General features: G+C 31.1%; 3 protein-coding genes across 3 annotated transcripts; 1 reads left to right on the plus strand and 2 right to left on the minus strand.

Annotated features, from left to right (window-relative positions):
• The first annotated feature begins 75 nt into the window (after positions 1 to 75).
• LOC148233704 (uncharacterized) lies at positions 76 to 13167 on the plus strand. The gene is made up of 4 exons (XM_088188936.1): positions 76 to 193; positions 963 to 1567; positions 12593 to 12644; positions 12724 to 13167. The coding sequence occupies exons 1-4, from the start codon at positions 182 to 184 to the stop codon at positions 13150 to 13152; spliced, it is 1098 nt and encodes a 365-aa protein (XP_088045062.1). The 5' UTR covers positions 76 to 181; the 3' UTR covers positions 13153 to 13167.
• LOC148233705 (cuticle protein-like) lies at positions 7078 to 7577 on the minus strand. Its single transcript, XM_088188876.1, has 2 exons — positions 7566 to 7577; positions 7078 to 7497 (listed from the first exon to the last, which is right to left on the minus strand). The coding sequence occupies exons 1-2, from the start codon at positions 7575 to 7577 to the stop codon at positions 7093 to 7095; spliced, it is 417 nt and encodes a 138-aa protein (XP_088045002.1). The 3' UTR covers positions 7078 to 7092.
• Positions 10685 to 11194, minus strand: LOC148233706 (cuticle protein-like). The gene is made up of 2 exons (XM_088188875.1): positions 11169 to 11194; positions 10685 to 11089 (listed from the first exon to the last, which is right to left on the minus strand). Exons 1-2 carry the CDS (start codon positions 11178 to 11180, stop codon positions 10685 to 10687), a joined length of 417 nt encoding a protein of 138 aa, XP_088045001.1. The 5' UTR covers positions 11181 to 11194.
• Positions 13168 to 13793: the final 626 nt, after the last annotated feature.

Consider the following 13793-nt stretch of genomic DNA (forward strand, 5'->3'; position numbering starts at 1 on the left):
ACTCGTTCCAAACAATGTGTGGGCCAACCTCGAAATGTAGCATAAGCAAACGGACTACAGGTGGTAGGGTGACCGAGTGCGAAGTGAGGGGTTCGAACCTGGAGCTGGTATAAAAGCGCTGACCAGCTATAGCAAATCATCAGTTCACTTTTGTTCGCAGAGCAAGAATTGTGATACAAAAATGGCATTCAAGGTATACCGATAACTTCTAATTTTATTTTTATTTATATTAAAATTATTATATTTTTATTATTATTATCGATATTTACATTTTTTATTTTATTTGAGAAGTGCAAATTAATTTAAAAAAAACACTATTTTATGTTTCTTATTTCTTGGCATTTTTCATTTATGGAGATTTAAATTATTATAAAAAATAAAGTTACAGTTATTTTCATGTATTTATTTGGCTTTATATATTACATATTTATATGTTATTTAAAATTCAAATTTACACAAAAAAAAGTAATCAAAGAAATGACCAATTTATTTCCCATGAGATGAACATTTAAGTTTTTTTAATAAAATCATTAGCTACTAAAAAGTTTTGCTAATACAGTTTAACATTTATTTTATGTTTCCTTAGTTTAAGTTATTTTACTTTAAAATTAAAACTAAAGTTCAATACTTGAGTATATATACTTTCTAAATTTCTAAACCAAAATTTAAAAACTTATTGTAAAAACAAAAATGCAAAATATTTGGCTATAGTTTGATTGATATCAGAACATATATTACCATATCAAAAATATTTTTTGTTTTGCTAAAATTTTACAGCATTTTTAAAGAATATTTCATAATTCAGTTTATATAATTATTGTAGAATATTTTAAAATACTTTTACTCGTATTCGTTATTCATATCTATCACTAAAAACGAATTCTTAAATTACAAATAATCAAAATTAATATAAATTTTCCACTTGCTAACTTTAAATAAAACTAATATATTATTATTTTTAGTTCGTAGTTCTCGCTTGCTTCGTGGCTGCGGCCCAAGCTGGAGTTATCGCCCCAGTGGCTCACTATGCCTCTCCAGTGGCTCAATACGCCGCTCCAGTGGCTCAATACGCCGCTCCAGTAGCCCACTACTCGGCCCCAGTAGCTCACTACTCCTCCCCAGTCGTCAAAGTAGCCGCTCCAGTAGCCCACTACGCCGCTCCAGTAGCTCACTATGCCGCCCCAGTCGTCAAAGTAGCCGCTCCAGTCGCCCAATACGAACACTACCCAGACTCCCCAGCCGAATACAACTTCGAATACTCCGTCCATGACGAGCACACCGGTGACGTCAAGAGCCAACACGAAGTCCGTCACGGAGACCAAGTACAAGGATCTTATTCCCTCATCGAAGCCGACGGATCTCGCCGTGTAGTCGAATACACCGCTGATGATCACAATGGTTTCAACGCGGTCGTCCACCGTGAACAGTCCCAACACGCCGTTGCCTACAAACCAGTAGTCAAGGTAGCCACCCCAGTCATCGCCAAGATCGCCGCTCCAGTAGCCTACGCCGCCCCAGCTTACCACGGATACGCTCAAGCCGCCCCAGCTCACTCTTACTACCATCATTAAGACCTGCACCAATATCTGCGAACAAATAATATTAAGTAGATAAATGTAAATAAATTATTCAAGCTAATTTTTATATATATTTTATTATAACATTTACCTAAATATGCTACAATATATCGAATCAAAAGATGATGTGGCTTCACTCTCCTGAGTCTTCCTGTTCGGTTTTTAACGTAGAGGAGACGGACAGCCTCTTTGTTGACATCCCTTTGCAGCCTCACTTGATGGACTGTTGTTGTTTTTTTGTACTGCCTCACTTACAGTCTCTATACCAAGATCATTGTATAGATCAGCGTTTTTAATGTACCAGGGTGCATCAATTATGCATCTAAGTACACTGTTTTTAAATCTCTGAAGCACCTCTCGATTAGCTTTACTGGCATAAGTGCACACCGGCTTAAGGACTTACTTGTACAGAAGTAGTTTGTTTTCGATAGACATCGGCAAATAGCTAAGCACACACGCACAGATATGTCTGACGGACAATAGGACAGATCTGTCCGAGCTTCGCCACACTCAAACTGTCTGAACTCGGACAAAAAAAAGGTTGTCTGATGTCTCTGATGAACAATTAGAGATGGCTATGGAAAAATAAAACTATACCATTAAATCACTAAAGTTTAGTGATTTAATGGTATAGTTTACAGTTCTTTAGTAACTAAACAACCGTTTGACCGAAAATAAATACAAATAAAGGCCCTTACAAAATACCACCACTCATACCAAACGCATGAAAAAAAAAAAAACAGGTCAATTCTAGTTATGGCTAAAGGCCTACATCACTCATGGCCATAAGAGGAGATAATGAATAATCTGAACAGAAGAGGATTTGAAATTTAAAGGCTGATCTTAAGCTGTCATGAAGGCAGAAGAAACCCATTGATATGTTTGTCCTAACATTTAATTACACTGAAAGTGTAGAAAGCATTTACAAAATCACAGATTTTCTCAAAACTAAAATTGAAATACACCCATTGAAGAGCTCTAAAACAGTGTATGCCACAGCTTTCACTTTTTATATAAAAAAAAACATGCACACTAAACTAATTCAATCGTAATTTAGGAGTGGACAACTAGCTACTGTGATATTTTATATATTTTTTTATTTATTTTGTGCGAAAAGGGCAGAAATATAATTTCTTTAAACATGTTTAATCATGAATAAACTTGACTGATTGGAAAACCAATATAACAAAATGAACTAGCGATTGAAGAAAATCGAAAACCTTCCCACTTCAAGACTGAAACTTAAAAGTCAGTCATGCATAATCAAACAATAATGGTTTGGAATGCCAATGGACTAGTGCACAAACGCAATGAACTTCAGATAAGCAATATAGATACATGTCTTATATCCATATGCCACATGAGAAGCAATAAACAGATTAAAAGGACCCTTAAATCAGTGACTATCACAAGACTAAACTTAAATTTAAGTTTAAACATAAAATGTCTTACTTTAGATGCTCATTTTTTTGTAGCTCCAAATCTCCAGTTGAGTGAATAATTATAAATAGTTTTAAGGTTAATCTTAATTTTAATAATTAGGTAAAATATATTTTTTGTACTCTTTGTAATTTTTTTTATATTTAGTCTTATTTTATAATTTTAATTTCTTTTTGTATGGTAATAAACCAACGCACTATATTTTTAACTATAATAAACGTAAATATAAAAAATCCTTTTATGAATATATTTAGATTATTTTGTAAGACAATCTTTTAAAATTTAATTTAAAAGACATCAAGTATTATTATCCATTACTAAATATAGAGTACTGTTGATATATGTATTAAATAGTGCAAATTTGCATTTTGCAAGATTACTTCTCATATTGTATGTCATCTTCCAATGCTTCTACCTTCAGTTTGCGAAAATCAACTGTGAAATTTTTTTCGTTCATAAGTTTCGATAGCGTATAAATATATATCAATTTAATTACACAGTACATTTTTAGCTTTAATATTTAAATAGCTCTTTCTGATATCTTAAAGAGGTGTATTACTTATCTAATGAGCATCCATGGAATTCAATCAACTCAAAAAGCTTTTCAGACACAATTATGACTTCGCATTATTACGCAAAATAATTCTGCAAGTTTTATCTTAGCAAATATAATTTTTAAATCTCCTGAATAAAGGACCAATCGTATATGATTTAAATTTTTATTATAAATAAATTAATAAAATTATAAAACGGTAATAATATTAATTGATACATTTAGTGGTAGTAGTTGTGAGCTGGAGCAGCATAGACTACAGGTGTGGCGATCTTGGCAATGACTGGGGCAACCTTGACTATTGGTTTGTAGACTGCGTGTTGACCAGGTTCACGGCGGACAACAGCGTTGAAGCCACTGTGTTCATCAGCAGTGTATTCCACTATACGACGAGAACCATCAGCTTCGATGAGGGAATAAGATCCGACGACATTGTCTCCGTGACGCTCTTCCTTTTGGCTTTTGATGTCTCCGGTGGTCTCGTCATGGACGGAGTATTCGAAGTTGTATTCGGCTGGAGCGTATTGTTCGACAGGGACGGCGATTTTGTGAGCTACTGGAGCATAGGCTACTGGAGCAAAGACTCCAGCTGAAGCCACAGCCACGAGGCAGGACAAGAGGAAGAACTAAAAATATCAAAATGTTATTAAAAATCACTGTATTAAATCACGTCACAGAAACACTCAAGACTCACTTTGAATGCCATTACTACTGTTACTGTTTCCGTTGCTTGTTTAGAACAAACTATGCTTATTGTACCTGAAGTCTTAGTTTATATACAGTTTGATAAAACTGAACCACCCACTTTATCTTATACAATATATTTAGTAATAATCCATACCATTTTTTGCTACTGTTCATGCGTGATTGTCGTCGTTTTCAGTTTGAAAAAAATATATAGTGACACAATCGAGTTGTTGGCCCCGTTTTGGTGATAAGAAACATATTTTTTTATTGACTGACCCTGACAGACTTAAAATATAATTTATTCATCCCTTAATTTGCATTATAAAACTCGTATGCATTTTTATGGTACCAAAGTGAGTGTACAGTATTTTTTTTACATATTCAAACTGAGAAAGCAGTATAATAAAAATATAATTAAAATTTTTATACATTATAATATTATTAAGAGCCAGGCTTTAATATTTATATTTTTGTTACTATAATTGATTTAAACTTTATACAGATAATTATGACATGTATTAGTATATATTATTTTAATAATTGTGTAGTATATATTATTTAAAAAAGTGTATTATTAAAAAACTAGAAATTAATTTAATAAGTTATTTTTGTATTAATTGAGATTAATAGCTCGACAATACAATACAATTTTTTTATTATTATTACATATTTACAAAAATAGTTTTTGAAGGAAAATATTTGATTGAAAGTATTCAATTTTTAAATAATAATTTCTTAATTAATATTTTCTATTGACGTCTATTAATATGTATATCAACAATCAGTTAAAATAAAACTAAGTATTTATTTAAAATACCCCATATATACAAAAAAATATTTATAAATTAGTAAAAATACTAATTGCTTAACAATTTACCATTTATTTACCATTCATTGATCATCAAACAACATTGATCAAATTAATGAGTGTTATTTTTTCATCCGTAAAGTTGTAATTAACAGACCTATATGTTAAACTATACGTTAATTTTGACTTATTATTTTATCTTATCACTTTAAGCGACATTCATAGCAAAAACATCGAAAATTTTATTAAAACGCTCCGGTAATCTTTTTTTAATTTTATTAATTTACTTTATTTTAATACACATTTTTCTGATAAGCCAATCTTAGTAAATATTTATATTGATCCTATATGGCTTTGTTTTTTATTGGTACAGTTCCTTAGTACAGTTAACTGTTTAGGTTCTAGCTGTATATTTCTAAAACATATTTTACTTTTATTTTTATTCAAAAAATGGTATGGATTCTTTATATAATACAATGGGATATATTATATTATATAAAATATTAAAAATAGCAAAATGAAAAAAAATATAGATTAAAAATAAATATAAATTTATTTATTGAAACCTATGATAGAAATTCAACATAATAAAACATGTGTTGCTTATGTGAGTATTTTTTTAATATTTTGTTTTTTTAAATAGAAAGTTTTCCATAAATACTAAGTTTAAATTTAAAACTGTTTAACAATTCATTAACAATATGTGCCAATATAAGTTTATACATATGTGTTAATTCTTGTAGTCCTCCGTCACATATTCTTTTAGTCGTCTCCAAGAAGTAGGTTGAACTCTTTAGACTCTAGTGACATTTTAGTTATACCTGGTCTGTCGTGTAAGTGTAAAACAGCTGCTTTCTCGGTCTTATAAGGATCGCTTCGGTCGATAAACGGCCTAGCTCCACTTGGTGCGAGTTGTGCTCAACTTTTGAATGTTTCAATCTGGAAGCGAAGTAGTAGAAATGTAAAGTTATAAGTGAAGTACCTTGAAAGTGTCTCTGAAATTTTCATGTTCCGGCTAATATACTATTTTAAAGTTTAACTATGTCATTCGCCCTCGATCGTCTAACCAATCCGATTAAACAGACTATTTATTATTCTTAAAAATGAATCAATTTAGTTTAACTATTATTTGCATAACGGTGGTTTAAAAATCAGTAGAATTAACGATATTTATTTTCCATGTTTTTCATTCCTTGTTTTTCTCTAGAATTCTTAAAAAATTTGATACATATCTTTGTTTTTAATAAGCAGAGAACTGGATGAACGTTGAAGAGAACAAACTTCAATAGGATGATATTTTATTATAATGGAAACGATTAATCGAAGGACCCAAACGGATCGATCTTCTTCGATTGATAGCGTCGAATATTTATATCCGAATCGTGTATAAAATTGTCAACAACAGTTGTTGTTACTTTTTATTTATTATATTTCAAACAAAATAAAGATAAAAAAACCTTTTTGGATTAGTAAAAAAAAGATATTAAATTTTGCAGATAGGCAAATATTATGGTTTAACCCTGTAGAAAGCCCCCATACATTTTTTGCAATCTGCTAATTTCCATGCAAAGCGGTTTCTTCTTATTGAATCTTAGATTACCAAAGCAAAGATAAGACCTTTTTGAGTAGTTATGATAATATTTTGAAATTTATTTATTTTATATTTGATTTTCTCAACTACTCAAATTGGTATTATACCAATTTGAGTAGTTGAGACAATCGCTAACATTTTTTTTGGTAATAAAAATACTTCCAACCTATATTAAAAGCTTCCAAAAAGCATGAATATTTTCAAATATCTGGCACGAGCCCACCCTTTCTTATGCAGCAGTATAAAAAAATGCAGCAGTTGTAAAATATTAAAAAACATTCAAAGAGAAGAAAAGTTTTAAAAGTATTTCATAAATTAATATTGAAAACTCTTACGAAAAAATTGTAGAATATTAAAACATGTTAATGTTGATTCAAATTTTTATTATAAATTAATTAATAAACTTATAAAACGGCTACAATAATAATGGACATATTTAATGGTAGTAGTTGTGGGCTGGAGCAGCGTAGACTACAGGGGTGGCGATCTTGGCAATGACTGGGGCAACCTTGACTATTGGTTTGTAGACTGCGTGTTGACCAGGTTCACGGTGGACGACAGCGTTGAAGCCACTGTGTTCATCAGCAGTGTATTCTACTATACGACGAGAACCATCAGCTTCGATGAGGGAATAAGATCCGACGACATTGTCACCGTGACGCTCTTCCTTTTGACTCTTGATGTCTCCGGTGGTCTCGTCATGGACGGAGTATTCGAAGTTGTATTCGGCTGGAGCGTATTGTTCGACAGGGACGGCGATTTTGTGAGCCACTGGAGCATAGGCGACTGGAGCATAGACACCAGCTGAAGCCACAGCCACGAGGCAGGACAAGAGGAAGAACTAAAAATATCAAAACATCATTAAAAATCACTGTAATAAATCACGTCACAGAAACACTCAAAACTTACTTTGAATGCCATTGCTACTGTTTACGTTGCTTAAAACAAACTGTGTCTTTGGTACCTGATGGTTCAGTTTATATACGGCTTGATCAAATTGAACCACCTACTTTATATTACACAATTTGTTAAGTAATAATACAAACCGTTTTTTGCAACTGTGCGTCGTTGTCAACGTTTTCAGTTTGAAAAAAATTATTAAATGACAACCGAGTAGTGATAAAAAATATCGATTGACCCTGAGTGTCTTAAAATATAATTTATTAATCCCTTAAGTTGCATCATTATTTATGTATATAATTTTATGGTACCTTAGTGAAAGGATTTTTTGCATATTTTAGTTAAGAAATCAGGATTTGAATAATGTAATTGAAATAAGCTTTGCATAATAAATATATTAGGGTATGTACTTTAGTCAATTATTTGATCATAGCTTGACTTTAATATTATTATATGCATTTAGAATTGCTTAAGAAATTTATCCTTAATCATGGCACTGGATAATAATAAATAATGATAAATATTATTTTTCAATTTGCAATTTACATAATTAAGATAATAGCACACATGTGCTTGAACCCATAAGTAACCCCCCAAGGAATTAAATAATATTGTTTAAATACATAGGCTAACTATTTACGATTGCTTAAATATTTCGGAAATAAATGAGTTGGATAATCTGATCAACCGGGGTCCGACCATTTCCTATAATTACTTTGTCAAAAGCTTTTTCAAAATCAGTACATACGACGTCTGCTTGTATTCCCACGTCAAGGGATTTTGTGAAATCAGGTTATTGGTGACCGTGGAACAAGCGGGACATAAACCATGCTAATGGTAAAAAAAAACTTACCGAAATTCTAAATGATATAATTTTTTTATTGTCTGAAGTAACATTCTATTATTGTCTGTTATTGATTGGTCAGGTTCAAATGTTTCGTAATGCAAATTCCTTTTGCAACCCCAAAATACACACAAAATAACTTTATTTCAGTGAGGCCGGGCATTGAGGTTGATTTTGCTTCTTGATCTTTGTATTACTACTGTCTTCTACGACAATTGCTGTCATACAACATCCATTTCTCATCTCAGTTATTACAACATCCATTTCTCATCTTCGTTATTAAGTGATCGAGAAAAAAATCAGTTTCAAGATCCAGAAGCTCTTTGGATATGCGGATACGCGCCAACTCGTTTTTTTCGCTCAATTCGTGTGGAATCCATACAAATTGTCTCCAAACCTTCCCAATATTTTTAATGCATCTATACACTATTAAATCAGATTGGCTTAGTTTCTCGGCCAGATGATAAATAGTTTGAGTAGAATTCGCTTCCACATCTCTAGCCAGACATCATATTATATTTTTGCTGGTCTCCCACACCTTGGAATATTCTTGATATCGTAGTTTCTTGTTAGAATCTACAAATATATAAAGAATCATCTAACACTTTACAAATTCTTTTAGTGGCCGATAATTAAAAAATCATATAACATGCAAAAAATCATATAACTTTGCGATTTTTTTTAAGAAATGCAAATAACATGTATTTTCCTGCAATGCACAAATATAACAGAATATATACTTAGGTATCAACGGCCAAAGCACGACTGACTGTGAAATCTTAAATTAAAAAAAACTACATTTACTTTGTGATAACTTAATATAAAGAAGTTCATAAAATATTAGTGTTCATCAAGCCTGAATTAAGCTTTCGGCTATACTTGATCAAACGGATTACCAAACTTTATTAATATAATATATTATATTTACAACGTAAATATTTTAGAAAAGTTAAAACGAAATCTCAGTTATCTTTGAAACAGTACGTAATGTAAAATTTTTAGGTTTGCCAATATAAAAATGGTTATATTTATATATTAATATGCCTTTATTTGAAGAATGTATTATACTTAGAGACGCTTCTTATAAATATGCTACTTATTGATAGAACAGATTTTTAAAAATCTATAATTAATTTGATAAAAACGACACATTGTACGTAGGAAATTAAATTTTTCAGAAAGTAATAAAAATAAATAAATAACATCATACAACAGATTTTTCTTTACAAGGTTTGGTAATTAGTTTTATTTTACCAATAATCTATTTTTTATTTTATTTTTATTTATAGTTTTATTTTATGGCTGCATGTGATACATTGATACGTTAGTATATTATGTATTTTACTGTGATAACAATATATTCTCAATAATCTGGCTTAAATGTAAAATATGCCAGTTAAATATTATTATTTAAATGTAAGCACTTTCGGGTTTTAGGACCGAATGCTGTGAACTTATCAGCCAGTGAGACGCATATTTATTTGTGTGGTATATATTATTATTATACAACTGCTATTTGTAAACCAATACATAGATATAAATGAGGTGTTGGTGTCGGGCGGCGGTGTCAAATGCAGAGGAGTCCAGATGAATCAAAGTTGTATAGGCGCTTCGAATGTGTTTGTGAATTCGTAAGAAACCGTCTGTATATTCTTGGAAGCAGTTTTGATAAATGACGAGCAAGCATATTTTGACTTTATTGTCAATCCTTGGCACCTTCTTACAGCACTTACATCTTGTTTTGGCTTTATTGTCTCGGGCACGACAGTGCTAAATTACTTCCTAATTGCATGATTAAATAAGTATACATTGTTCAGTGGTAACCAACGGTTATAGAAATATTGATCACAAATATTAATTTTTTGTTTATGTCTTTCAGATAGATCTCGCAAGCATCCAATGTTTATGTTTTCAAAACTCTGTGGCAATTTTACCTTCTGATGACACTTTATGTTTTGATTTAGTGAAAACTTTCTCAAAAATTTATTTATTAATAATTTTTGATAAAATGTCACTATTTAGAGCGAAATCATATAGAATATCCTACATAATTATTGACAATATTTATTATAAGAAGATTCAGTTTAATCTGCTTTATAAATTATTAAAAAATATATATATTTACTTTCTTAAAGATATTTTTAAATTGCGCATGTTTGAGATTTTTTTACCAATAAAAAAAATATAAAAAACTGCAGTAATAAAATAATTATTTTTCTTGGTTTAAATTTTTATTAAAAAATAAATAAATAAAATTATAAAACGTCTACAATATTAATCAAGATTAGTGATAGTAGTTGTGGGCTGGAGCAGCGTAGACTACAGGGGTGGCGATCTTGGCAATGACTGGGGCAACCTTGACTATTGGTTTGTAGACTGCGTGTTGACCAGGTTCACGGTGAACGACAGCGTTGAAGCCACTGTGTTCATCAGCAGTGTATTCCACTATACGACGAGAACCATCAGCTTCGATGAGGGAATAAGATCCGACGACGTTGTCTCCGTGACGCTCTTCCTTTTGACTCTTGATGTCTCCGGTGGTCTCGTCATGGACGGAGTATTCAAAGTTGTATTCGGCTGGAGCGTATTGTTCGACAGGGACGGCGATTTTGTGAGCCACTGGAGCATAGGCGACTGGAGCAAAGACTCCAGCTGAAGCCACAGCCACGAGGCAGGACAAGAGGAAGAACTAAAAATATCAATACATAATTAAAAATCACTGTATTAAATCACGTCACAGACACACTCAAAATTTGAACAGAACTCACTTTGAATGCCATTGCTACTGTTACTGTTTGCGTTGCTTGCTTAGAACAAACTGTACCTATTGTACCTGAAGTTTCAGTTTATATACGGCTTGATAAAACTGAACCACCCACATTATCTTGTAAAATATATTTAGTAATAATCCGTACCATTTTTTTGCGATTGTGCATGCGTGATTGTCAATTTTTATAATAAAAAAATGACACAGTGACACAATCAAGTAGTTGACCCCGTTTTGTTGATAAGAATAATTAATATTTTGATTGTTTGACCATGACTGTCATTTGGTTTTAACAGCTATGCAATTTTTATTATTATTTATTGTATTCATCCCTTAAGTTGCATTATCATTGACGAATACATTTCAATATTACTCTAGTATAGCATTGTTTTGCATTTTTAAGTTGAGACTTCAGCATTAGAATAATAAATATATTATATATTAATTATAAATAATTACTATGTTATTCGTATCGCTATCGTATAAATATATTTATGAAAATGCTTTTAAATTACAAACTAATATTATTTAAAATCCAATAATTGTTTTATTTAAAATATTTAAATTAATCAAACACAACAGAGTCGTATAAGTCGCTGACTATTGACCTAAAAGACATGGGTTCGGATCCCATATGGACCTAAGGATTTTTCCATTTTGCTATCGGCTACTTCAGCTTATATGTATTTAACAACAACAACAAAAAATATTTTTTCAAACTATGTTCTGAAAATTATAAAGTGCAAAAATCTTCTTTAATAGTGGTAATTTATTATAAAAGTTTATCATATAAATTAATTTAAATAATTATATTATTTGGTATTAAAATCCAGAAAATGGTTTTGACTTCTATATCGTATCGTATCTCATTTTATATATTCAAAAAAATATATAAAATGAGATACGGATTTTCCAAATTTGAAAGCTAACGATCGTATGATAATCTCCATAATTTTTGATGCAAAATTGAAGATGAATTAATTTGATTTCTAACCACACGTTAACTAATAATGACTGAGGTATTTTTCAAATATTTTTATTTATATTTTCATGTAGCTAAAACTCCACTATTATAATTTAAATCTTTATTCTACCAATAATTAAAATGAAATTGTTTGTAATATATTAAAAAATATGATTCCCTTATTAAATTATCAATGTGAAGATAATGTTTTCAATAGTCATTCAGATCAAGGACAATTCAACAAGAGTGTTATGAGACAGACGCGAGTAACACACATATGACAATAATTTTAAATAAGGGGGTCGTACGTTCGAAAGTGACGACATAGCACACTTTTCAGATTCAAGACAGCTTGTTAAAAAAACTGGTCGTTAATAAATTAGTAAACAGATGACACAATTATGCGAGTAGGAGAGTGTTACGATACAATAATATATAAACTCACTTTTCAGCAATTAAAGGCACAGTTTGTTTCAAGCAACGCAAACAGTAACAGTAGCAATGGCATTCAAAGTGAGTTCTGTTCAAATTTTGAGTGTGTCTGTGACGTGATTTAATACAGTGATTTTTAATTATGTTTTGATATTTTTAGTTCTTCCTCTTGTCCTGCCTCGTGGCTGTGGCTTCAGCTGGAGTCCTTGCTCCAATCGCCTATGCTCCAGTGGCTCACAAAATCGCTGTACCAGTCGAACAATATGCTCCAGCCGAATACAACTTCGAATACTCTGTCCATGACGAGACCACCGGAGACATCAAGAGCCAAAAGGAAGAACGTCACGGAGATAATGTCGTCGGATCTTACTCCCTCATCGAAGCTGATGGTTCTCGTCGTATAGTAGAATACACTGCTGATGACCACAGTGGCTTCAACGCTGTCGTCCACCGTGAACCTGGCCAACACGCAGTCTACAAACCAATAGTCAAGGTTGCCCCAGTCATTGCCAAGATCGCTACCCCAGTAGTCTATGCTGCACCAGCTTACCACGGATACTCCGCTCCAGCCCACTCTTATTACCACTGATTTCTATAGATAATGACTGAAATTATTATTTAATTTATTTATTTTAAAATAATAAATTATGAAAAAAAAGTTTAATTTTTAATTTATACGATACACACAACCATTCATTTATTACAGCTATTATTATAATGAATAAAGCAATTATTTTTATGTTATTAGATAACACTAAAAACATACATTACTTCATATATAGATGAAAAACGTTTTAGGCAAAAAATCACTTCTTGAATCCGAAAATTCTTTTTTTAATCAATTTTTATTTTTATAATATTAAAACTAATTTTAATAACCAACAATAATTTGTACTCTCTAATATATAATTTGTGTTTTAACCACTTCATCCTCGGGATTATTTAAAAAAAAATGGTTACACAATGTTCACCCATTGGCGTCTAAAAGTTTACTGTTCTACACTACACAATCAATAAAATAAGTTTTTGTAATGACTGTAGCTCATTTCTTTTTGCTTCATAAATCATGAACGAAAATTTATTTTGGTAACACAATAAATCCCAATAAACAAAAATATAATTTAGATTTGTTACTCAACGTGTTGATGTATCATAAACGTAAAATAATTTGGCGTAATAATGAGTCTCTGTGTTATAATTTCTTATATGTAAATGTAACTAAATTACCAC

Source organism: Plectrocnemia conspersa, unplaced genomic scaffold, assembly GCF_051122295.1.
Source record: "Plectrocnemia conspersa isolate PC_06_02 unplaced genomic scaffold, ASM5112229v1 ptg000007l, whole genome shotgun sequence".
NCBI lineage: Eukaryota > Metazoa > Arthropoda > Insecta > Trichoptera > Polycentropodidae > Plectrocnemia > Plectrocnemia conspersa.

What these genes read in the sequence shown, in the direction of transcription:
- LOC148233704 (XM_088188936.1), top strand. An exon ending in GCTCACTCTTACTACCATCA is followed by an intron (nt 1,568 to 12,592) that starts TTAAGACCTGCA and finishes CAGCAATTAAAG; the next exon opens with GCACAGTTTGTTTCAAGCAA. An exon ending in CAGTAGCAATGGCATTCAAA is followed by an intron (nt 12,645 to 12,723) that starts GTGAGTTCTGTT and finishes TGATATTTTTAG; the next exon opens with TTCTTCCTCTTGTCCTGCCT.